This window comes from Narcine bancroftii, chromosome 8 (genome assembly GCF_036971445.1).
Source record: "Narcine bancroftii isolate sNarBan1 chromosome 8, sNarBan1.hap1, whole genome shotgun sequence".
Taxonomy (NCBI): Eukaryota; Metazoa; Chordata; class Chondrichthyes; order Torpediniformes; family Narcinidae; genus Narcine; species Narcine bancroftii.
The window spans coordinates 93101782-93127203 of record NC_091476.1 but is presented as its reverse complement, the minus strand read 5'-3'; the positions used below and the strand labels follow the sequence as shown (position 1 = coordinate 93127203).

At 40.8% G+C, this 25422-nt stretch overlaps 1 protein-coding gene across 3 annotated transcripts in view; it reads right to left on the bottom strand.

The window, feature by feature from the left end:
• The window catches only part of LOC138741041 (calcium-binding tyrosine phosphorylation-regulated protein-like), a 64010-nt gene that overhangs the window by 20245 nt on the left and 18343 nt on the right, over nt 1–25422 (bottom strand). For all 3 annotated transcript variants that reach the window (XR_011343283.1, XM_069894514.1, XM_069894515.1), the window contains exons 4-7: nt 19563–19652; nt 18383–18481; nt 13571–14095; nt 5115–5218 (exon numbers count right to left, since the gene is read on the bottom strand). Coding sequence is in view for 2 of the 3 variants with exons in the window: in XM_069894514.1 (XP_069750615.1) it covers nt 5115–5218; nt 13571–14095; nt 18383–18481; nt 19563–19652 (818 nt within the window). In the remaining variant the exon portion in view is untranslated. The remainder of the gene's footprint in view (nt 1–5114; nt 5219–13570; nt 14096–18382; nt 18482–19562; nt 19653–25422) is intronic.

The window sequence follows — 25422 nt, the reverse complement described above, 5'->3', positions numbered from 1 at the left end:
CCGCTTAATGGTCCCGTACTTATCTTCCGCGGGTGGGTGCTGAACGAGGTGCAGCACTCGTTTGGCGGTGGCCTGGTCCAGGGCTGCGAACACATGGTAAAACTTGGTTGAATCCAATGAAATCTGGCTGAGGTGAAACTGAGACTCTGCGTGGCTGAACCAGGTCTCCAGCTCCTGAACCCAGAAGTCAGGAAGCTTGATGGCTATAAAGTTGATCGAAGGGTCGTTCATGTCGGGTTCAAAGACACTTGTTTTCAGATACATTAAATGGAACCACTGACATTCCTCTGAATTGGAGCCTCCACTAACCCAGAAAGCAGCAGGAGAATAGGCCACTGAGTGATATGACATCATCAAGATTCTGACAACCATAGATACATTGACATGCTGACAGGAATCATAACTTCTATTGGTTGGGTTGTTTCCTCCTGTGCTGCCATGGAAGGTGTGTCCTTAGCTATCATTCTCAGCATTATGGTTGGTTCCACAATTGTTAATGTGCAGCTGGGCATATTCACAATGTTAGAAAGGATGATGTTCAGTTCAGTACAAAATCTTGGGCATCATTATTCCAGGTATTTTCACACACTAGGGATTTGAGGCACCATAGATTCCTCAGTCTTAGTGTGCATCTCAATTCTGCAGCTCTGTGTTTGCACCACAGAGAACTAATTCATGGCCTGGCAAAAGTGTATTTGGTGAATTATCTAGGGCAGATCCTTTCTCCAATTTGCTCCTTCAAGCCCATGAAGAAGCAAGACCTGAATTGGAAGTTGCAAGTATTGCTATATGGAAATGAAAAAGACAGGATGGCATTGTTCAATGATAAGTGGGAGGGAAAAGGAGGGCAGGGACAATTTAATCCATCTTTACATTATCAAGATAGAATAGGTACTAATTTGTAGAGAAGCTAAAAGTAAGAAGTTAGTGTGGCAGATTATAGGTATGTTTTAAGGAGATAAATTGGGATAAGTTTTTTTAGTGTAGGTCATATGCAAACACTTCAAAACAGATCTCATTTAAAATAGTGGAGCTCTGCTCAAGCCAGACAGGTCGGCTCCAAGAGCCTTTACAAAACTTTGAAGAGTGCCCAAGGGACTTCACTAGCAGATTGTTGTTTTGAAAAGCAACAGATGAAAGAACTCGGAGGAGTAGATTCGGAGCCACAGGCTGTCTGGGAGAGCTGTTTGCCATTCTAAGAGAGTCATGTGGTTTTTGCAAGCAGAGAGGGAGTCAAACAGGCTTTTCTCTGAGAGAGAGATCAGTTCTACAGTTTTACAGTCAGCAGCAACAGCTGGGACTGGAATAGGACAAGCTGGCAAAATTATGGAAAAACCCCATTTTGAAGAGGGGTTGTGAGTGCTGGTCAAAGCCCTTGTGATTCATTCAAGAGGAGAGGCTGCATACTGTTTCACTTGAAATAAGAGAAAAAAAAAAGGGACTCTGTGGTGACCTGAAAGGAAGAGGTTATCGTCAGGAAAATCCTGATGGGCCATGTTTCTTCGGCAAAACAACACTGAAGTGGCTGATTAAAAGGAATCAGTTGTGGGTGTCCAGGGAACAACAAATCTCTCTCTGAAAACTGACAAGAACCTTCCTGAGCTGTAACCATTTACCTTTCAAGCACCAAAGACTGGTGAACTTCATAAATGTTAAATTGTGTGCACAATACAAGAATTGCCTGAAACTAGTAAACATGGAGGAATGAGAAGTGAGATTGGTCTGTAAATCAAAGAACTTTTCTGAACTTACACAAACACACACATTACATACATGTGTGCTTAGAATTAGAAGGGGCTTGTTAGGTTAAGTTAGTTAATAGTGATAAGTTAAAGTGTGATCCTGTTTTCATGTTTAAAGATAATTAAAAGCAACTTTTGTTGAAGCAATCACTTGTCTTGGTAAATATCTATTGCTGCTGGATTTTGGGGTCCTCTGGGCTCATAACAATAGATTAGGTCCACAAGCTCTGAAGTGGCTTAGCCCAAGATTACTATGAATCATTTGCTCCAAGTAACCCTTCTCCAGTCTGTTACTGTAAAAACAAACAAATCTCCAGGGAGAGAGTGCCAGTGAATATGATGTCATCCTATGCAATGGGTGAATAGCTTTGTGAGTGTTTAATGTATATTCAGTGTTGTGAGATATACTGTATGTATAAATATTTCAGTTGTGATAATAGTCATGAGTGAAATGGGTGTGGATTCGATTTATTCCTATTTGGTTGGTGAGGAGCAAGATTACTGCAATAGGCCTAGGACACCAATGAAAGCATTTATCATTTTGGCCATTCATCCCACCAGTTTTTATTTTGACCAGCTTTCTAGCCACCTCACTGCAAGAGGTTCTTCCAAGTGTACATCTGATTGGAGAATGTGCCATTTTATGTGTGCAATTTAGTGATTTTCATGAACACATCTTGTGCATTTAGGAGGTGTCAATCATGGTGTTCTTCAAGTTTCATGCAAAATCAAACTGACGCCAGACTTGGACCTATAAAGGCAGAAATGGCCATTCTGTCCAATCATTGTGCAGATTGGGAAGCATTGGCAAAACTAGTTGTACAAGATGCAGGCATTCCATCTAACTGACATTCAGTTCAAGTTCTGGGAGCAAGACATGGACTACAACAGGGAAGTGGTCAAGGTCCAGCAAACTACCAAGGGCAGAAATGAAACACTGAAAGGAGATGCTAAAACTCATGGATTAACCAAGATCAAACAAAACACTCATTCATCCCAAGAAGTCAGAAGTTTGAATTCAGTCTTGACATGATAGGAAATGTATGCCTGTGCTGCAAAGGAAACTGAAACCTCTAGTTAGTTACGTAAACATTGGCGTAGGATTGGCCACAAGAGAGTGCACTTTGAAAAATAATCAGGTCTAAGCTCCATTCAATGCATGTGCAAGGTTGGATTTGTATGCTCCCTAGATTTGGCATGTAAGTTTTCAGATGAACATCACCATCACCATCTCCATGCTCATCACCCTTCACCAATGGGCTAGCTCTTTGCAGTTCTCAGCTGTGTCCTCTTGCAGCTGATGTAACGCGAGCATTGGCCTCAATAGCTGATTGACTTTAAATCTCCCTCCCATCCCCACTGTCACCTGTGTGATATATTATGATAAATTTAACATTTGTTAACACATGGTCAGTAATTCAAAATGGTTGGGCTGGGTGCAATGCAAGATGTCATGCATCAGAATGACTGATATAAAAAATTGTTCATTTTGCATAGGAAACTTAATTCTGCATTTACAGTTAATTCAGATTGGCTGCATAGCCTATTTCTGCTCTTCTGGTGTTTTGGTCTAAAATGACATCCAGAACCCAGAAAATCTACAAGTACAACACCACTACAAAAGTCATCATGATTATCGGAGTTTGACTGCAGATATTAGAGGGGTCTCACCACCTCCCTAACAGGAAAAACTTGACCTTATCAGCCACAACTTATGCCACATGGTTCCTTTTCTTTCAGGATCTGAAACTGGTAATAGGTGATAATAATTAATACAGAAATAAAAACTGGCAATAGTGGTACAAGATAAAAAATATATATTATTCTGTGTTCAAACTGAAAGCAAAGCCAAATGTAGCAGGAATCCACATCTCACAGTGAAAAGAACACCAATCATATGCCTCCTCAGTTTGTTCAATTTACTTTTTAGACTGAAAGAAGTATTTGGTTGAGGAAGAGCAAATTGAATTAGCAGGATTCCTTTTCCTTGCTTTTTCAGAACCTGGGAATTGTTGGCGAGATCAGTGTTTATTATCTATACTGCCTTGCCCTTGAGAAGTTACTGGTGAACTATCTTCCAGAACTGCTGCAATCTTTATGGTGAATCTACTACCACAATATCATTGGGAAGGAAGTTCCAGGATTTAGGCCTAACTTCAACGAAAAATGACAGTATGTTTCAAGATCATGATGAGGTATGACAGAGGTGAATCTGCATATGCTATGTTTCCCTTAGCCTGTGGTCCTTGTCCTTCTTGGGGATAGCGTTCACAGGTTTGTTGACGTAGCCTTGGTGAGTAGCTGCAAATGCATTTTTGTTTCTGGTATACATTATAGCGAGGGCATAATAAATGTATGTTTTGGGTACTGGATAGGGATCCAATAAAGCGCGTTTCTTTGCCCTGGATTATATTGAACTTCTTCAGAGTTATCCATCCTCAATTGAGCCTTACAGTCAATGGGTTTCAGGAAGTAAACAACTTACCTCAGGATATCCAACTTCCCACAGCCCAATATCTAAGTTGTTGGTCCAACTGAGTTTCTAATCAATGGTAACTCCATGATGTTGATGGTGGGAACTTGGCACTGTTAACGCCTTTGATTGTCCAGAGTTGGTGATTAGACAATCTCCTATTGGAGAAAGTCATTGCTTGATATTGTGATAGTGCATTTATCACTTGCTTCTTCTCAGCTCATCCCCAAATATTGTCTGCATTTTGTTGTCTTCAGGAATGGGTTGCATAATTTGGTCAAGAGATGCAATGAACATGCCCCTTTCTGACAATTTTGAACAAATCTTTTTTCAGTACATTGAAATTTCAATTAAATCTATAGATCCAAAGTCAAGGTCCAGGGGATGAAACTTCCTGATATGAACCATTACAGAACAACATACAAGGCAATACGTGTTGAAAAGAATACTGTACCATCCAGGTGGCTTGCCCCATCTATGAATTCATGCAGAGAAAAACTCCCTTATTTTCTGAACATTATCACATTTGTTTATTATCCTGATAGCTCGATATTTAAGTAATTTAAATTCATTATTTAAATTTCAAAGGCATTTTTCTCCACTTGGTTTGTTCAATGTAAACAGAATGCTTTGTCAGAAGAATATTTACGGAAGGAATACAAAGAGCTTTCTTTTATTTTTTTAAATAAGTGTACATTTGAAAGTCAAAGTTCTCAAAGTTAAAATGTCTATTGTTCTCTCTGTGAAGGAAAAAGAAAGCTCACTAATGTAGATATTTTTAAAAGAGCTCTGATTCAATGTTTGAAATATAGCAGAGAAGTCAAAATACTATAGGAGCCAGCAATAGAAACACAGGGTGATATGAACATATTTGTTTGTCTGCTCATTACAGAACTCACTCAGGTGGAATTGGTGCATCTTCTTCCAATTTCTTCCTTGTCCTGTAACCTCTGTACGTTGACTGTATGATTACAGCAGCTTGTTCTTCATTTACATGTGTGTCCTGAAATTTTTTAAAAAAGGGGTTAGTGGTTCCATGTCGTATTTTTCAAAGTTAAAATGGTATTCTAGGATTAAACAGGGAAGTCTACAGAAGCGCACTTTGAGTGCAATACACAAATGTGCAGGAGAAACTCACAGGTCGTGTAGTGGGTATAGGAAGTAAAAGGTAACTACTGATTTGGACCTGAGCCTTTCGTCAAGGTATGAGCAAAAACAGGCAGGTGCCTGAATAAAATGGTGAGAGGAGGGGAAGGACACAGACTAACAAGTGATTACAGGTGGGAGGGAAGAGAGTTAAAAAGCTGAGAAGTGATGGGGAGAGGGTAGGTTTTTAGAAGGAGGTAGGGAACTGGACAAAAAGAGATAGAGGGATAGGGAAAGAGAGAGACTCAGGGGAGAAGTTTAATGGAAATTAAAAACGCAAAATGCTGGAGAAACTCAGCAGGTCAAATAGTGTCCTTTATGTAGCAAAGGCAGAGATACCTAACCGATGTTTCGGGCTTGAGCCCTTCAAGGAAAACACAGAAAAGGCAGAAGCAGGATATAAAAGTCCGATCTATCCCACTTCTGCCTTTTCTGATTTTTCCTTGAAGAAAGGGCTCAGGCCCAAAATGTCAATAATATATTTTTGTCAAAAAGGTCCTAGATGCTGAATAAACCAGCATTTTGGTGTTTTTAGACATATTATTATCTTCTGGGCTGCTCTCAACTCAAAGACTAATATAAAACCTTTCAAATACGCTGGAGATCCCTTCTCTCTGGTAGAGCTCCTGACCTGCAGTTGAGGCAGTACGTGATTGTGAGGCCGGCTAAGTTCCTCCAGCAACTTTGCTTTTTTAAATGATTTTTTTAGTTGTCTCCTGTCTGACTCACATGGTTCTCACAGGCATAGTTCCCATTGTCAGCGCTGTGGCCCTGTGTTCCTTCAAGAGCAGTCATTTATAACGGAATGAGAACATCTTCATTTCCATAATAACTTCCAATCTTGGAACCAATATTATATTCAAATGCTCTTGATGATTTCAATGCTGAACCCATCTTTGAATGTGGTAAAAACTATATAATGTGCTGACTTCATTTCATGAAAAAAGGAAATCAGAATTTATGAGCTGTAGAAATGGTGGAGATGCTCATAAATGTACATATGGAGCTGCTGCACTCCAAACATGATGACTAAAGCTTCTTTATGCAGCTGAGAGTTCTTTTCTCTGCTGTTGCAATTTCTTAGAACCATCTTTTTTTTTAAAAAACTTTATGATTTTCAAAATACATAAAAACAGTACTAAAAAATCAAAATAATCTAAAACATAAATCCATCCCACCCTCCCCCCCACCCTCAGCATGCCCCACAAGGGGAGCCAAAAAGAATATATATCCACCGAATACAGAAATAAACTATATATTATCTTAAGATATTTCTAAACCCATACATTTCAAATAAGGTGATCACATTTGAACAAAAAAAAAGTATAATTATCATACAAATTATATGTTATTGTTTTCCATATAAATACAGGATCTCAATTCATTGGGCCAACGAACTATATTTACTTCTACATTATCACAATACACTTCCGTGCTACTGCCAGTGCTTGACGAACAAAAGCTATCTGAAACTTATCCAACCCCAAACCAGTCAACGAGACAACACAACCCAATTTAAAAAAATTCTGGATCTAATGGTAATTTAATCTTATGTGGCGGTGCAGATCCTCATGGTGAACCGGCCCCGCTTGTATCGCCACGTGGCGGGGCAGCCATGGGGAAATGGGGTCGTCAAAGGTTTCTCTCTGACTCCAGTATCCCTTCTAGCGGGCGCCCTGGGCAGTGATTATGATGTCACAATGCACCAGGTGACTGAGCTCAAGCTGCCCTTAAAGGGGCGCGCTGAATTGGAATAAAAACAGTCGTTAACGACCATCAGTGTGGTAGCAGTGATTTCCTTCACCTCAGCAATCGCCACAGTGGTGACTCCAAGGGGCCCAAACGTCTATCTGGACCCGGAGAACGATGGACGGAGCCGAGGTGAACGCTGTAGCCCTCAAACTTCCCCCCCCCTTTATGGCCCCATCACCCACAGACGTGGTTCGGGCAGGCAGAGGCACAATTCCACCTCCACAACATCTCAGCCGACGCCACAGAATTTTACCACGTCGTGGGCGCGCTGGACCAGGACACAGCAGCAAGGGTGGACGACATCATTTACCGTCCACCAGGAGTGGGCAAGTATACCACCATCAAAAATCTACTCCTGGGGAAGTTTGGCCTCACTCCCCAGCAGTATGCTGCCAGGCTCTTACACCTGGATGGGTTGGGGGATCGCAGCCCCTCAGCCTTCATGGACAAAATGCTGGCCCTGGCGGAGGATCATAAACTGTGTTTCCTCTTCCACCAGATATTCCTTGAACAGATGCCCAAAGATATCTGGCTCCATCTGTCCGAAGAGGACTTTTCCGACTCCCGCAAGGCCGCAGCCCGGGCAGATGCCCTTTGGCATGCAAAACAGGAGAAAGAGGCAGCCCACAGCCAAGTCTCCAAGCCAGGGCTCCGCCGTCCGCAGGATACCCCCAAGCACAAACCGAAGGAAACCCAGTCAACATAGTGTGTTTATCACCAGCGCTGGGGAGTGAAAGCCTGCAAGTGCCGTCAGCCCTGCGACTTCCTGCCAGCCCTGCGACTTCCAGGGGAACGGCCAGGCCAACCACCGTTAATGGTGGACTTTAGACGTCTAAAGTCCACGTGAACAGCCTCCTTTACATCACTGACAAGTCCAATGGCCACCGGATCCTGGTGGACACAGGGGCTAAGCTGAGTGCCCTCCCCACTACTGCGCTGAACCCAGACCCCCAGTCCAACCCTGCTGGCTGCCAATGGTTCTACAATCAAGACCTATGGCACACATAGGGCACAGATACATATCGGGGATGAAAAGTTCACTCGGAGGTTCGTCCTGGCCTCGGTGGGCACCGTGCTGTTAGGGGCTGACTTCCTAAGGGTTCACAGTCTGCTGGTGGATGTGAGGGGCAGGAGGCTGCTCAATGCCCACACCTTATGCTCGGTGTGCCTGGGCACAGCGGACGACGACAGACTCAAAATCGCCACGGTAGTCACCGCCACAGACGAGTTCGCCGAGATCCTCAGTGAGTTCTCTGCCATCCTGGAGTCATGCTTCGACATTGCCTCCCACCCCCGCCAAGGATTTTTCCATCACATCTCCACAAAAGGAACCCCGCTGCATGCCAGAGCTAGGCGGTTGCCACTGGAGAAGCTAAAACAGGCAAAGGAGGAATTCTCAGGCTCCAGGATCTGGACATCATTTGGCGGTTGGACACCACTTGGACGGCACCACTACACGTGGTCCTGAAGTCATCAGGGGGCTTGGAGGCCCTACGGAGACTACAGACGGCTAAATGACGCCACAACTCCAGACAGGTACCCAATCCCCCATATCCAGGATTTCGCGGCCAACCTCCAAGGCGCGCAGTTCTTTTCAAAAGTCGATCTGGTGCGCGGATACCACCAGATCCCATTCCACCCTGATGACTTTTGAAAGACCGCCATAATCACCACTTTCGGCTTGTTCGAATTCCTCCAGATGCCACTCAGGTTGAAAACGCAGCCCAGACATTCCAGCGCCTCATGGACGCAGTGGGTAGGGATTTGGACTTTGTCTTTATCTACCTAGATGAAATCCTGGCAGCCAGCCTCAGCCGCGAAGGGCACAAGGCCCACCTCCGTACCCTGTTCGCCCGGCTGGCAGAATTAGGCCTCAGGTTCAACAAGGGCAAATGCCAATTTTGGAAACAGCATTGCAGTTCCTGGGGCACGCCATCTCAGCGACTGGGGCAGCTCCAGCACTGGAGAAATTGGCAGCCGTCCAGCGTTTGACCAAACCCTCCTCCCTCAAGGGCCTGCAGGAATTTGTGGGAATGGTAAATTTTTACCATAGATTCATCCCCAATGACGCCCGCGTCATGCGTCCTCTTTTCGTGCTGATCCCGATGAAAGAGAAGACCCTGGCCTGGTCGGAGGAGGTGGACGAGGCCTTTGCAGCAACGAAACAGGCCCTCGCAGAGGCAACTTTATTGGTGCACCCGCATCTGGAAGCACACATGACGCTCTCGGTTGACGCTTCCGCCATGGCGGTCGAGGGAGTACTGGAACAGTGGCTGGATGGGCAGTGGCGCCCGCTGGCCTTTTTCAGTAAGCAGTTGCGGCCGCCGGAGCTTAAGTACAGTGCGTTCAAACGAGAACTCCAGGCACTGTACTCGGCCATCTGCCACTTCCGATACTTCTTGGAGGCCAGATCTTTCACTGTTTTTACTGATCACAAGCCCCTCACCCAAGCACCAAGGATCTGTGGTTGGCCAGGCAACAGCGCCAACTGTCCTATGTGTCCGAATTCACTACAGACATCTGGCACCGGGAGGGCAAGGACAATGTAGTCGCGGATGCGCTCTCCCACCTGGCCATCAGCCCGCTAGCTCCTGGCCTTGACTACACACATCTAGCGCAGGCCCAGTAGTACGACGCCAAACTTCAAGCTCTCCGGACCGCCATCTCAGGTCTCCAGTTCGAGGATATTTAGCTTCCTGACTCTGCCCAGCCACTGTTCTGTGACACCTCCACCAGCTCATGGCACCCGGTAGTCTCACAGGAATGGAGGCTAGGTTCATCAGCTCTATCCACAATCTCGCCCGTCCCTCAGTAAAGACTACCGTGCGTATGGTGGCACAGTGATTTGTCTGGCATGGCCTCAAAAAGGAGGTGGCAGCGCTAACCCACAATTGAATCAGGTACCAGACATCTAAAGTCCACTGGCACACGTAGGCCCCTATTCAACATTTCGACTTGGCAACGCGGAGGTTCCAGCATATCTACGTGGATGCTGTGGGTCCCTTGCTGGTGTCCAGGGAGTCGCGATACCTGTTTATCATAATGGACAGAGCAACCAGCCGGAAGCCATCCTGGTCCATGAGGCGTCAGTGGAGACCTGTGCTAGAGCTCTGGTCAGCCAGTGGATTGCTCGTTCCGGCGTGCCGGTGCACATCACGAGCGACAGAGGCACCCAATTTACATCCGCACCATGGTTGCAGCTGGCAAGGCATTTAGGGGTAACTCTGCACCACGGCCTACCACCCACAGTCTAACGGGTTAGTAGAGAGGTTCCCCTGACGCCTAAAGTCCGCTCTGATGGCCCCAACTTGGTGGACGAGTTGCCCTGAGTTCTCCTTGGGATTAGAATGGCCCAAGGAGGACATGCAAGTCTCGTCAGCAGAAATGGTTTACGGCGAGCCACTCTCCCTGCCAGGTGAATTCTTTGGCCCGGAGGGCTAAGACGATGCACAACAAAAGTGAGCGGGTCGTGGACGTCCGTAAATGACTGGGCAACCTAACCCCACCGCCCCCATCGCACCACGGCACCCGACCATCCCATCGACCGAAAGATCTGGATGTGGCGCAATTTGTGTTAGTCCGGAGAGGACCACAGAGGGCTCCGCTGCAGCGCCCATACGAAGGGCCGGGGCCAGCCGCCAAAGTGACAGGATGTGTGGCTGTTTCTGGGGGGGGGGGGGGTCGTGTGGCAGCGCACATCCTCATGGCGAACCGGCCCTGGTTGTATCTCCACGTGGCGGGGTAGCCATGGGGAAATGGCGTCATCAGAGGTTTCTCTCTGACTCCAGCATCCCTTCCAGCCCCCACCCTGGGCAGCGATTATGATGTCACAATTCACCAGGTGACTAAGCTCATGCTGCCATTAAAGGGACGCACTGAATTTGAATAAGAACAGTTGTTAACGACCATCAGTGAGGCAGCAGTGATTTCCTTTAGCTCCTGCAATCGCCACACTTAAATAATTTTTTTTTAAATACTCTAATTTTGTTCCCAAAATGGTTTGACCTTATCACAAAGCCAAATTGAGTGCAAAAATGTTCCAATTTGCTGTTCACATCTAAACCATAAATCTGAACTACTAAATCGTTATTTTTCCAATTTCTCAGGGGTCAAATACAACTGATGCAAAAAATTATAATTAACCATACTATATTTTACATTAAGTAATTTAGTCACCCCATCTTGGCACATATTTTCCCAGTCTTCCTGAAGTATACAAGATAAATCCCCTTGCCATTTATTTCTAGATTTATTTAAGTTTGGTTTATCCATACTATCCTGCAACAAAGCATACATATCAGAAATAAAACACTTTTTTAACGAATGCAAAATCAAAAATTCAAATTTCGTTAATTTAGGTATTTTCATTTCTCTTCAAAAATTATCCCTTACCAATGCTCTAACTTGATAATACACAAATAAAGAATTCGCTGATATTCCACATTTTTTTTAAGTTGGTTAAAAGAAAGAAATTGTCCTTCTTCAAAACAATCCTCTATCACCTTTATACCTTCAAGCTCCCATTCCTTTAAATACCTATTATTAAATGAAAAAGGAATAAGTCTATTTTGATATAATGGAGTTTGAATTGATATCTTATCTTTCATACCCATAATAGAATTCCTTTTAGCCTAAATCTCTAATAAATGTTTTAAAACCGGCACATTATATCCCTGTAGTAAACCAGAGTTCCACTTAAATATAAACTGATGAACCTGAAACTCAGAGATACTAGCTAATCCCACATTGGCCCAAGGGGGGGGCTGTGTAACATCCAACATCCTATTAATAAGTTTTAATTGTGTGGCTTCATAATAATTTTGAAAATGAGGCATACTTCCACGTCAATTTTTGCAGTGATATTCTCGCTAGCTTCCGCTTCCATAAAAATTTCCTTACTGCCGTATTCAAATCTTAGAAAAATACTTCTGGAGTTAAACAAGGAATCGACTGAAAAAGATATTGAATACGAGGAAAAATATTCATCTTCATACAATTTACCCGCACTATTAGTGACAACAGTAAATCTTTCCATTTAATCAAATCTGTCTTAATCTTTCCCATTAATGGTACATAATTTAATTTATAAAGTGATTGGTATTTTGCATTAACCATTACTCCTAAATATTTAATTTTATCAGACCATCGTAATTTAGTAATCTGTCTACACTCACTATAATCCCTATCTGATAATGGCAGTATTTCACTTTTATCCCAATTTACTTTATATCCAGATAATACACCATATTGCTCCAAATATTCTTGCAAAAATTTTAAAGATTGTTCTGGATATGTCAAATATATCAACACATCATCAGCAAACAAATTAATCTTATATTCATCATCTGCAATCTTTATCCCTTTAATATTATCATTTTGTCTTATTGTTTGACCAATGCAAACAGGGCTGGTGACAATGGACAATCTTGACATGTTGATCGCGTTAACTTAAATGATGAAGTTTGACCATTTGTCACCACCCTACCAACTGGAGTTTTATATAATGCCTTAACCCAACCAGTAAAGAATGGTCCAAATTTAAATTTTTCTAACATTTTAAATAAAAAATTCCACTCAATTCGATTTACTGTTGAGTTTTATAAGGTGTTTTATAAAGATTTGTCTCCTGTGTTTTTAGATGTATTTCAACAAATAACACAGGAGCAATCTTTACCAAAATCATGTTCAAGTGTGATAATTACAGTAATACCAAAAAAAGATAGAGTCCATTGAATGTGGCCTCATATCGACCAATTTCATTATTGAATGTAGATTATAAAATAATAGCCTAAATATTGGCAAATAGACTTGCTAAATATTTGCCTCAGTTAGTACATGTTGATCAAGCAGGTTTTATTAAGAATAGGCATGCTTCTGATAATATTCTTGGAATGATTACGTTGATCAATGCATCGAGTCAGCAACCCAACCTACGCGCTTGACACGGAAAAAGCTTAGAACCATCTTTCGTCAATGCAGCACCAACGTAATCTCTGTTTCTTGATTAGTAGACCAGCACAAGAGCAGCAATTCTTTAGATAGATCCAAAAGCTTTTTTCTTTCTTGAGCTCCAATCTACATCCTTTTGCAACAATCTGCGCTAAGCATGTAATACTTCAAATATCCCAAATACTGTATATATTTAGCTCAGTTATTGGACTCTGCAATTTACCCATTTGCTCTTCTTGAAAACTCTGTCTATCTATGCTTTAAATGAAGCTGCCTCTACTGCTTTCTTGGGCCTATAATTCAACAGATAAATGTCCTGATGAAGAGAAAAATTTCCCAAACTGAAATTAGTGCAAAATTGCTCTGTTCCAAGTTAATGTAATTTTCAAATATATAGCAACTTTTTTTGTTGCCTCTAAATATTTCTGGCCCAGAATCCTTAATTCTGGAAGAATGTGTGCAAAACAATACAATAATTATTGGATTGGAAAGCTAAACTGTTACTTACCATTTGTGGTTCCTCTGAGGACTGCATTTTCTCTTCTTCATCTTCTGCTGATCCTGTTGTAATCATTTGACCAGTTGTCTGTTCTTTTGACTCTTTTTCTAATGATGCTGAAATCTGTTGAGAAGCCGTTTCTTCCAAAGACTCTTGCTCTGGTGCTACTGTGATCATTACGGGTGCATTGACTTCCAATTCTCCTTGCTTTGATGTTGTTGAAATTACCTGAGAGTCGGTCTTTTCCAAAGGACTTTCTTCTGGACCTACTGCAATCACCTGAGGAGTCATTCCTTCCAATGCATTTTCTTCTGCTGCAGTTATCTCAGGGGTGGGGCCTTTACCTGGAACTTCTGCAGTTGCCACAGCTATCATTTTCGAGTCTGCGTCATCTAAAGGACCTTGTTCTGCTGCTGCTCCAGTCAACACTTGGGACTTCTCTTCCAATGAACCTTTCCTGGGTACTTTAACTGCTGCAGAGGTTCTACCATCCTCTCCACGTACCACTGAGTGTTTTGAGTGCTTTTCCTTATCCTGTTAAAACAAATTCATTATTTTCATTTTTGTACTGTTGAAATTCATTATGAATTTTGATTAATAATCAAATCAACTCCACCTTTTTAATCAATGAAATTACACTTCTTTTTGTCTGAGTTTTCTCTTACAGCAAGTATAGCTTCCCTCAGAATGATTTTTTTTTATGCATTTGCTATGTGAAAAAATCTATAAAGCAATTTATTTTAAGCATATAGCATGGTAACGGGTGCTTCAGGCCCAGGAACCTGTGCCACCCAAATGCCTCAATTAACCTACAGCTCTTGTACATTTTGACGGGTGGGAGGAAACCGGAGTGTCCAGGGAAAATCCACGCAGGCACTGGGAAAATGTACAAACTCCTTACCGATAGTGTCAGATTCAAACTTGGTCGATGGTGCTGTAATAGCTTTGCGCTAACCGCAACACTTAACCATGCTACCCAATCAATTCTTTAAAAGTTGTTTATTTAATTTCACTCATTTTGATCTCAAACCTTATCCATAACATTTTGCTTATGTTCATGTGGGAGCAGGATATTATTTTTTCTCTTGCTCATGCCAACTCCCCTGTTCAATTAGATTATGACTGTACTTCACCTTCATTTGCCTCCTGTAGCTCCAAACCTTATCAGCCCTCTGAGAACCAATCTGTGCCACATCTGAGGCTTGAAACACTGTGGCTAAAACATAGCATAGTATTCTAGCTTGGGTTCAACAGAGGCTCTACACAATGCATTATTTCATAGAACCTCTGTTGAACCCGAGCTAGAATACATAGCATAGTATTCTAATGTTTTTAATGAATGGAATGGTGGATGACTTTTAGCATTGATCAGAAACATCTTTGAGATAAAGTTATCAGCCATTTCCTCCTTACAATCTTGTAAATCTCCAGGACCAGATGGTTATCCAGTTTAATTTTATAAATTTTCTCTCAAATGACTTGTACCTCACATAAGTTTGGTGTTTGTTGATTCTTTTAAATATGGAAAGCTTCCATTATCTTTTAATGAGGCTTGTATATCTCTTATTTTGAAAAAAGGGAAAGATCCTGTTAAATGTGCTTCGTATAGACCGATTTCATTACTTAACATAGTTATAAAAATATTATCAAAAAGTTTGGCCCGTCGATTAGAGACTATTTTACCAAAAACTATTGATCCGGATCAAACAGGTTTATCAAAAATCATTATTCTTATTATAATATACATCAATTATTGAACATCTTATATTCACCCTCTACTTCAGCTGTTGAATGTGACCATTTACTAGACACAGAGAAGGCTTTTGATCAGGTGGAATGGGACTATTTGTTTGCTATTTTAGATAAGTTTAATTTTGGTTCAGATTTTATTAAATTGATTAAATTATTGTACTTATGTCCCATGACCAAAATTCATACAAATTCACAACAGTCAATTTTTTTTAGGCTTTATCAGAGAACTCGATAAGGTTGCCCTTTAAGCTTATTGCTTTTTGTCTTGGCATTAGAACCCCTTGTCATAACTTTATGGGAGTGTAGAGATTTTTCAGGGATGATTAGGAATGGAGTTGAACACAAAGTTTTCTAATATGCAGATGATATTTTGCTTTTTATTTCAAATCTAGAGGTTTCTATACCAAATATATTAAACATATTTGCTCACATGGGCCAGTTTTCAGGCTATAAATTAAATATGTATAAGAGTGAATTATTACCCCTTAAAAGGGGCTTCTGTAAGATATTCCAGTTTCCCTTTTAAATTAGTAAATGATCAGTATCGATATCTTGGACTAACTATTGCTAAGAATTATAAGAATTTATTGAAGGAATTTTTTTCTTTAACATTTAATCAGGTTAAAGTATTATTATCGGGATGGTCACCTTTGTCTATTACTATGATTGGATGCATTAATTTGATAAGATGAATATATTACTGAAATTTCTATATCTTTTCTGTCTATATCAATTTTTATCCCTAAATTCTTTTTGGATTCACTGAATTTGCTTATTTCTTTGTATATATGGAAGGAAAACAACCTTGTTTAAACAAAGTGCATCTTCAAAAAACTAAATTTCAGATTCTATTATTGGGCAGTCAATATATGCTTTGTTAAAATTTGATAAATTAGTGGACCACCCTTCTTGGGTGGAAATGGAAGTGAATTTTTCATAAAATACATCTATCTTAGCAATCCTTGGCTTCTTTAAACTTTTTCTTTTTTAAACTAACAACTAATCTGATAATGAGACGCAAGTTGAAAATATGGGTACAATTTAGAATTTTTTTGTAATCGTAATATTTTCTCTCTTACCAGACCTATTACAGCTAACCATCTTTTTTTCCCTACTTTGTCAGATATAGGTCTTAGGGAGTGGTGTAGATTGGGTTTTAAAACTTTTAAAGACATTTTTATTCAAGACAATTTTGCCTCTTTTGAACAACTGAGGACAAAATTTAAATGACCTAATAATCATTTTTGCAGATATCTGCAAGTTAGATATGTTGTTCAGTCTAAATTTTCTGATTTTCCATGGATTTCTGAAACAAACATTCTTGATATACGTTTTGATTTTAAACTTTCTCATAGAGGTTCAATATCAATTATTTATAGTAATCTCATGGATTTAAAAATACCTTAATTAGTGAAGATTAAGTGTCATGGAACATGACTTGGTCTTGTCACTCAGAAATGAAGACTGGGATATTGTTTTAAATTGGATTAACGAATCCCACTTCTGTGCACAACATTGTTTATTGCAGTTCAAAGTGCTGCATAGAGCACATATTTCAAAATTTAAACTATCTGGTTTTATTCTGATATTGATTCATTATGTGAGAAATATAAAATTTTTGAAGCTTCAAAAACCCTAGTTTAGAAGATTTTTGGAAAAATTATTTTCAAACTTTATCAGTTATTTTTAAGGTCAAATTAGAACCAAGCTCCTTAATTGCTCTATTTGGTTTCTCTCAAGAAGAAGGAATATTACTTACCATCTCAGAAGTGAATTTTAGCATTTATCTCATTGATAGCTCGACGGGCAATTTTGATGAAATGTAAAGACAGTACCCCACCTACTCATAATCAATGGTTACAGGAGATAATGGCTTTTCTAAGTTTAGAAAAAAAAAATTAGATACAATGTTAAAGAGGTAAAAATGAATTTTTACAAGACATGGAGTATTGCCATAATTTAACATATTAGGGTGCTTGGATTCTCCCAAGCAGTGCTATCTGGTTTTCGAATATTGTCTTTCATTTCCCTTGTTTAGAGGGAAGGGTTTGATTAATGGGGGAGGGTCTTTTTTCTTCTTTTTTGTTTTCTTTTGAGTTATTTTGTAAAAAGAGTTTGATTGAGAGGAGTACACACAATTTATACTATGTAATATTTAAGTATTTTTTGAGAAGTACAAATTGTCTGACCTTTCTTATATTTCAATCTATGTATTGGATTAATATGTGTGTATTTTTTAATTAAACTCAATAAAGATATTTTTAAAAGAAAGAGATAAAGTTTGACATTCCACTAGCTTTTTGCATGATTTTACTACCTGTCTGTCGGTATATGATTTACATAACAAAAAGAAAAATGCTAGAGGAACTCAACAAGTCAAGAAGTGTTTCTGAGAAAACACAGCCAACTTTTCAGGTCAAAATCTCTTCACTGAATTCCAAAATGTCTTTATTCCTAAATCTCCTTCTTCCAGTGTGGTAACTACTCTTAACAAATGGAGCAGAATCACCTATATTGAATGGACGGCTTACCCCCACCCCCCCCACCCCCGCACTATATTCCATGCTGACCAAGCTGTCACTGTGATGAATCTCTTTTGCTCACAAATGTCTAAAGGTCATTCAGGAATTGTTAAAAGCCACAAAAAAAAGCTTAAAACATCCAGAAATATCAAAAGGATTTCAAATTTAGAGGTCTCAACACACATACAAACAAATATTACCTTTAAACAATTAACTCAAAGAAGAAAGGCCAATTTACTTTCACCCAGCAGCTGATATCTCTCACTGATTCTGCTGTGCCCCAGTCTGTGAATTTGGGAAAGTTTGCTTTGCCCTGTTGTCCATTAGTGCAGCAGTCCATTGAAATTGAGTTCTACTACAGTCTAAACTAAGGAATGTTTCATTTAAGGACTTGTCTGCTGAAGATTCTCATGGATCATAGCAAATAATTAGCTTCATAGTTTCTGACCATGCTGATGGTCATCCACCATTCCATTCATTAAAAACATATCTAAAAGCTATAATATGCTATCAATGCTCTTCCTACTCTGTAAACCTGGTGCTTTACCTGTAGCATCATAGAAATAGTCTGTTGGGAAATAGATGTGAAATACATTGGTTTGTTTATGCATATTTTTTGTAATACTTCAAGAGCCTCTTCCTGGTCCTGTTAGAGAGAAAGGGAATAATAATTAGCAATTTAAATATTATAAAACACACAAATAGACCAGCTTTAATATTGCATAATAGCCTAAGAACTAATATTTTTGTTATTCCAAGCCACACCTAGAGAAAATGGAGCCAATGGTTAAAAACTTGGTTGGGGTTAGTACCTTGAACACCAGCATCTAATATATCTCTCATGTTGCAATTTCTTCTTCAGTCTTGAGATTTATATCCCTGAGTTTAGCATCATTTAATGTCTAACTTTTCACTGTTTCTTTTCACTCTTCCCAATTCTGCTGACTTCTCACACTGTGAGCCTCAGCCTTTCACTTCCTCTGTTCTCAGCTATTTTTCTGCTCCTGGGAAATGAAAGATTGCAACTTGGATTTTGTCAATACGTACCAACCAATTTCACTGAGCACCTTCATTCTGTCTGCATCAATGACCGGGATCTTCCAGTGGCCAACCATTTCAATTCTGTGCCCCAATCCTGTGCTGACATGTCTGTCCATGGCCTCATGTACTGTCAAACCAAGGCCACCCGTAAATTGGAGGAGCAACAGCTAATATTCTGTCTGGGCCCTCTCCAACTAGACAGCATTAACATCAACTTCTCCCGATTCTGCTCGATCACACTCCGCCTTCTTTGCTTCCTATTCCTGTCTTCTTTCCTCCAGCTCTAAATCCCTTTCCTCTCAATTCACGGAACCATCCCCCCTCTTGGTTTGCTATTGTACCCTCCACCCCTTATCCACCTATTATGTCCTGCCTGTGGGCCTGTTCTCCTCTCCTTGCCCATCCCCCCTTCCATTTTGTTCGGGTTCCTGCCTACAATTTGCTTATACTTTGATATGAAGTGCTCAAGCCTGAAACATTGGTTACATATCTTTATCTTTGCTATATAAAGTACACAGTTTGACCTGCTGAGTTTCTTTAGCATTCAAGCATTTCTTGTTTCATTTAGTTTCATCATCTGCAGTTTTTTACCCCTTTCCAGTGGGTTTAATTTGCCTTGTTCCTAAAACCTAAAAGTAGGAGATAGTAAAGATGTGAATCTATGAATACAGATAAGTGAATCTTACCACAGCACTTTCATCTTTTTTCTGGTATTCTGCATCATTTGTCACAAGAGCAGATTTTGGTTCTTTTTCAGGTATGGATGTTCTTTTTTCCTACGAAAAAGAAATGGATCATTATCCTGATTATACAGGGCAAGGTAACAATTAAATTAGTACTATTATTTTTTTTTAAATCATTGCAATTTGCCTTTGTGGTGAAGTGAGCATACAAGTTATTTAAAACAAAAGAAAATAAACAATAAGTAGGCTCTACGCTGTGAAATATCACAAAACATTTCAAAACGCGTTCTAATATTTAGTTGAGGATAGAGTGTTGGATTCAAGATGCATTGAGCTATCAGCCAATAACGCTGCTTAATTAAATCCTTAGGAAGAATCCTCCCACATTACAGAAAACCTCTTCACGTTGTATTGCCTAGATCAGCCATTCTCATCGGGGGCCCTGTCACCTCCCCCCACCCCCCCCCCCTCCACCCCACTCTGGGGCCCACAGCACATTTAAGTAAAAGTCTTGCATTCTTTTCACCTCGCAATACAGGACTTTTTTTGTGTAGTCAGAAGGATAGAAATACGGAAGAAACAAAATTTGACTACTTCACAGGAAAGGAGGCCCATAAACTTTGAGCACTGCCCTCAGGGAGCCATGGCTGCAAAAAGATCGAGAATGGATGGCTTAGATAATATTTTGCATTCTTGGAATGGCCCTTGAACTTAATCTGCCCTTTTTGAATTTTGATTTTGTTGCACTTTCTTGGCTAAACTTACACTAAAGATATTAGGTACTATAATACTGTCAATTATTCTAATGCTGATGTAGTAGTCGATTGTAGTTTCAAGCGAGTTTTAATCAGCAAATTCTAAAATTCAAACCAGATATTGAGGTGGAGAATATTTAAGTGGATTGATTCATGGGATAGGATGATTTTGAGTCTACTGGGAAATCAGCTTCAGGTTGCTAATTTTGTATTTTTATGGATATAGGACAAGGGGAGGATAAACCAGCCCACTCATAGGAGTTAGACACATTTTAAACATTCTAAATCAATCTGGAATCATTATCATAAACCTTAGACCTTAAGATATAATATAAAATATAATATAAACCTCAGCACAATTATATGATTTCTTCTTGTAATTACATCTGCTATTACCATTAAAATATTACATTATATTACTTTGATGTTAAATGTATAAATTAATTATTCTTACTTTTCTGAGTTAGGTCACCATGCAGGATTTAAGTGCAGTGATTTTAATTTTACCTTTCCAAGCAAGCTTAGAATTAAGTAATGGGAAATTTATATTAAAATTATTTAAATCAAATGCAGACCAAATTCATTGACATTAAATGATAGTATTTTATGTCATGTTCTTTGGTGCTGCATCAGTTGGCATTGACAAGGCTGGTACTATTACCCAACATGCCATTTGTTTTCACACAGAGTGCTAGGATGCAATTTACACCATTGATTCTGCATACAGTGAGATCTACGTTGTAGAGAAGTCTAAACAATTCTTTCATTTTAATTTGAGAAAAGTTGTGCATTTCCAGTTCTGTTTCTGACTGTGCATGAGTGCTATGCAATTTGGATTGTGGAAATCAGATGAGAAAAATGAATGGGAATCAAATCAAATCTGATTTAAATCAAGCAGCCTTGTAATTCATGTGTGGTATTCTTTGTCCAAATCCTGTAATCAAATTAAAAAAGAGAATAAAGAAATTATTTATTTTATTTAACAATATGACATGATAGAAGATGATTCTGGCCATTTAAATCTGTGTCAGCCAATTATGTCCAATTAACCCTAACCCTAACCCAATGCTGTTCATTTTTGGAGGGTAGGAGGAAACCAGAGCACCCAAGGAAAACCCATGCAGATCAGGGGGAAGAATGTAAAAACTCGGGACAGTGGCACTGTAATAGTGTTGCGCTTGGGGGGCGGCACGGTTGATGAGGTGGTTAGCGCAACACCTATACAGCGCCAGTGATTGGACTGGACCAGGGTTTGAATCTAATGCTGTCTGTAAGGAGTTTGTACGTTCTCCAAGTGCCTGCCTGGGTTTTCTCTGGAGTCTCTGGTTTCCTCCCACCATTCAAAAGCGTACAGGGGTATAGGTTAATTGGAGGTAAAATTAGGCAGCACAGATTCGTGAGCCGAAATGGCCTGTTACCGTGCTGTTTGTCTTAATAAATAATTAACCGTGCCGCCCTATAATTGCCTCCTTAATATTCCTATTATTGGTGGAGGGTGAACCATAATTCAAAACAATTGCAATCAAAATAAAGATAAATGTAGATAAAACAACAGAATTCCAATATAATGTTTGATTGGAATTGTATTTTAATGGTCGATATTACAATGGAAAAAAATGTGACCCCCCACCTCTAAACAATAGTCCTACCATGTTGGCTTGGCTTGGCTTCGCGGACGAAGATTTATGGAGGGGGTAAATGTCCACATCAGCTGCAGGCTCGTTTGTGGCTGACAAGTCCAATGCGGGACAGGCAGACACGGTTGCAGCGATTGCAGGGGAAAATTGGTTGGTTGGGGTTGGGTGTTGGGTTTTTCCTCCTTTGCCTTTTGTCAGTGAGGTTGGCTCTGCGGTCTTCTTCAAAGGATGTTGCTGCCCGCCGAACTGTGAGGCGCCAAGATGCACGGTTTGAGGCGATATCAGCCCACTGGCGGTGGTCAATGTGGCAGGCACCAAGAGATTTCTTTAGGCAGTCCTTGTACCTCTTCTTTGGTGCACCTCTGTCACGGTGGCCAGTGGAGAGCTCACCATATAACACGATCTTGGGAAGGCGATGGTCCTCCATTCTGGAGACGTGACCCACCCAGCGCAGCTGGATCTTCAGCAGCGTGGACTCGATGCTGTCGACCTCTGCCATCTCGAGTACTTCGACGTTAGGGATGAAGGTGCTCCAATGAATGTTGAGGATGGAGCGGAGACAACGCTGGTGGAAGCGTTCTAGGAGCCGTAGGTGATGCCGGTAGAGGACCCATGATTCGGAGCCGAACAGGAGTGTGGGTATGACAACGGCTCTGTATACGCTTATCTTTGTGAGGTTTTTCAGTTGGTTGTTTTTCCAGACTCTTTTGTGTAGTCTTCCAAAGGTGCTATTTGCCTTGGCGAGTCTGTTATCTATCTCGTTGTCGATCCTTGCATCTGATGAAATGGTGCAGCCGAGATAGGTAAACTGGTTGACCATTTTGAGTTTTGTGTGCCCGATGGAGATGTTGGGGGGCTGGTAGACATGGTGGGGAGCTGGCTGATGGAGGACCTCAGTTTTCTTCAGGCTGACTTCCAGGCCAAACATTTTGGCAGTTTCCGCAAAACAGGACGTCAAGTGCTGAAGAGCTGGCTCTGAATGGGCAACTAAAGCGGCATCGTCTGCAAAGAGTAGTTCACGGACAAGTTTCTCTTGTGTCTTGGTGTGAGCTTGCAGGCGCCTCAGATTGAAGAGACTGCCATCCGTGCGGTACAATGAGTCCTACCATAGACTGCAAGGATAACATTAATGATTTTAATGCCTCAGACTTTCTGCAGACATTCTTTCTGATTACAAAGCTATAAAACAAATTCAAGACTGATAAGAACATAGTATGGCAGCAATCTGAGCTCCTTGTTTTTACTTAAATATAAAAAGCCATTAAAAGCCAGTGCTGTTTAGCCTGCAACTGTTGTAGTGACCAACTATATCTATAGGTCCAGACTCAGATAGCTAGAAATGATGGCCAGCCACTGCCTTTAGGGTGGCAGGAAGCTATGTCACTCATTCCAAGAATTGGCCAGATCCTGTGGAGGTATTGGCATGGTTGATGGCAGGTTATTTCCACCCACAATTTACAACATCTACCTCTAGCCAGGAGAAGAGAGAGATCATCTATAATACTGAGCAATTTGCTATCCAAAGTAACTTCACTGATGTTGAAAACTTTCATCCATTCCTCTATGACATGACAGTGACAACTCATGGTTGACCTATTTCAACACTGTTGAAAATGTCACAGTAGCCACTGATTGTCCTCATTTGGGCATTCAGGCAGAAATTTGCTGTCCTTTGTCTGGCAAACCATTCACTTGTCCTTATATGGGAACTGAGAGAGTCACTCTGCAGTTCCCACTTTAGATCATCAGTTGTTTTGTTCAATGTGGGCACATTGTATGAGTAGTCCTAGTCATTGACGAGTATGAGACAGAAAGGTGTGTAGCTGACTTGCTTAAACTTAAGAGAAAGTTTGGAGGTAATAAAGTTCTTCTAGTTTTGACTCCATTGTGATAATAATGTGTGAAGTAGTTATAAGTATATGTACAGCTGCATAATACTAAAAACACACAGGAATAGGAGGCAAAGATTTTAATGATGAAAGGTGAGAATTGATTTTCACTCTGTGAAAGGAGACAAAGGGAAAAGGAAGGAGAGAGAGAGAGAGAACTGGGGAAAAACAATAGGGGGATGAAGAAGGGGCCGTTTAACAGAAAATGGAGAAGTTGATGTTAATGCCATCTGGTTGAATTTGTGGTTGGATTCAATCCGGCAATGCATGAGACGATGGACAGACATGTCAGCAAGGGAATGGGATGGAGAATTTAAATGGATGGCCACTGGGAGATCCACGCTATTGCAGTGGACTGTCCCTCGCAATAGCATGGATCTGCCAGATGCCACTCTGCACCTCTCTTCCCTTTTTCCTCTGTCTCCTTTCATAGACCCAAAATCAATTCTCACCTTTCCTCTTAACATATCTAATTAACACATTTTGTTGGTCTGGACTCCTTCCCCTCCCATACTTCAGTCTTTATTTTCACTCCTACCTATTCATTTGTACCTTAAAGAAGTGCTCAGACCTGAAATGTCATTAATATATCCTTACCTCCCATGGACGCTGTAAGACCAGCACAGTTCCTCTAGCATTTTTGAGTGTACGCCAGCAAGATCAATGCCATTCTTCAGCAGATTTGCTTAATTCCATGTTATCAAAAAAACAACAAAGTGCACTGGATGCTGGAAAGGCTACGTGCCCTGAAATGAAACTCTTGCCCCAGAACTTGCAATCCCCTTGGCTAAGGTGTTCCAGTACAGCTACTGCCCTGGCATCATCCTGACAATGTGGAAAATTGGCCAAGCACTCCCTGTCCACAAGAAGAGGTACAAACTGAAGATGGCCATTTAGCCCCTCATTTGTCTACTCTCAATCATCAGTAAAGTGATCTAAGAGATAATTGATGTAAATGCCTGCAGCATTTGCTTAGCAATATCTCCACGAAAGTTCACTTTGGGTTCCACTGAACCATATTACTCCAAATCTGGATAAAAGAGCTAATCCCATAAAATGAAGTGAGAGTGGCACTAAGGCAGCATTTGATTGAAACTGCTAAACTGAAGTCAATGCGAATCAGGGGAAAACCCACCGCTGGTTGAAATTGTAAAGCAACGGAAGATAGTTGAGATGGTTAGAGATCATTCATCTCTGCAGTTTCTCATGATAGGTCCAAACATTTTCAACTGCTGTCTCAATGACTTTCTGTCAATTGAAAGGTAGAAGTAAGGGTATTTGCTGATGATCGCTCAATGTTCAGCACCATTCGCGACTCCCCGTATAGTGAAGGAGTTCACAACCAAATGCATCAAGACCTGGACAAATCCAGGCCTGGCCTTAGAGGTGCCTGGTGATAACCTGGAAGAGAAAATCAAACAAATATCACCCCCTGATATTCAATAACATTAACAGCACTGAATCCCTTACTATCAATATCCTGGGGGTTGTCATTAACTAGGAACTGAACTGGAGTAGCCACAACATTATATAGCTCTCAGAGGACGTCGGAGGCCAGGAATCCTGCAACAATGAACATACC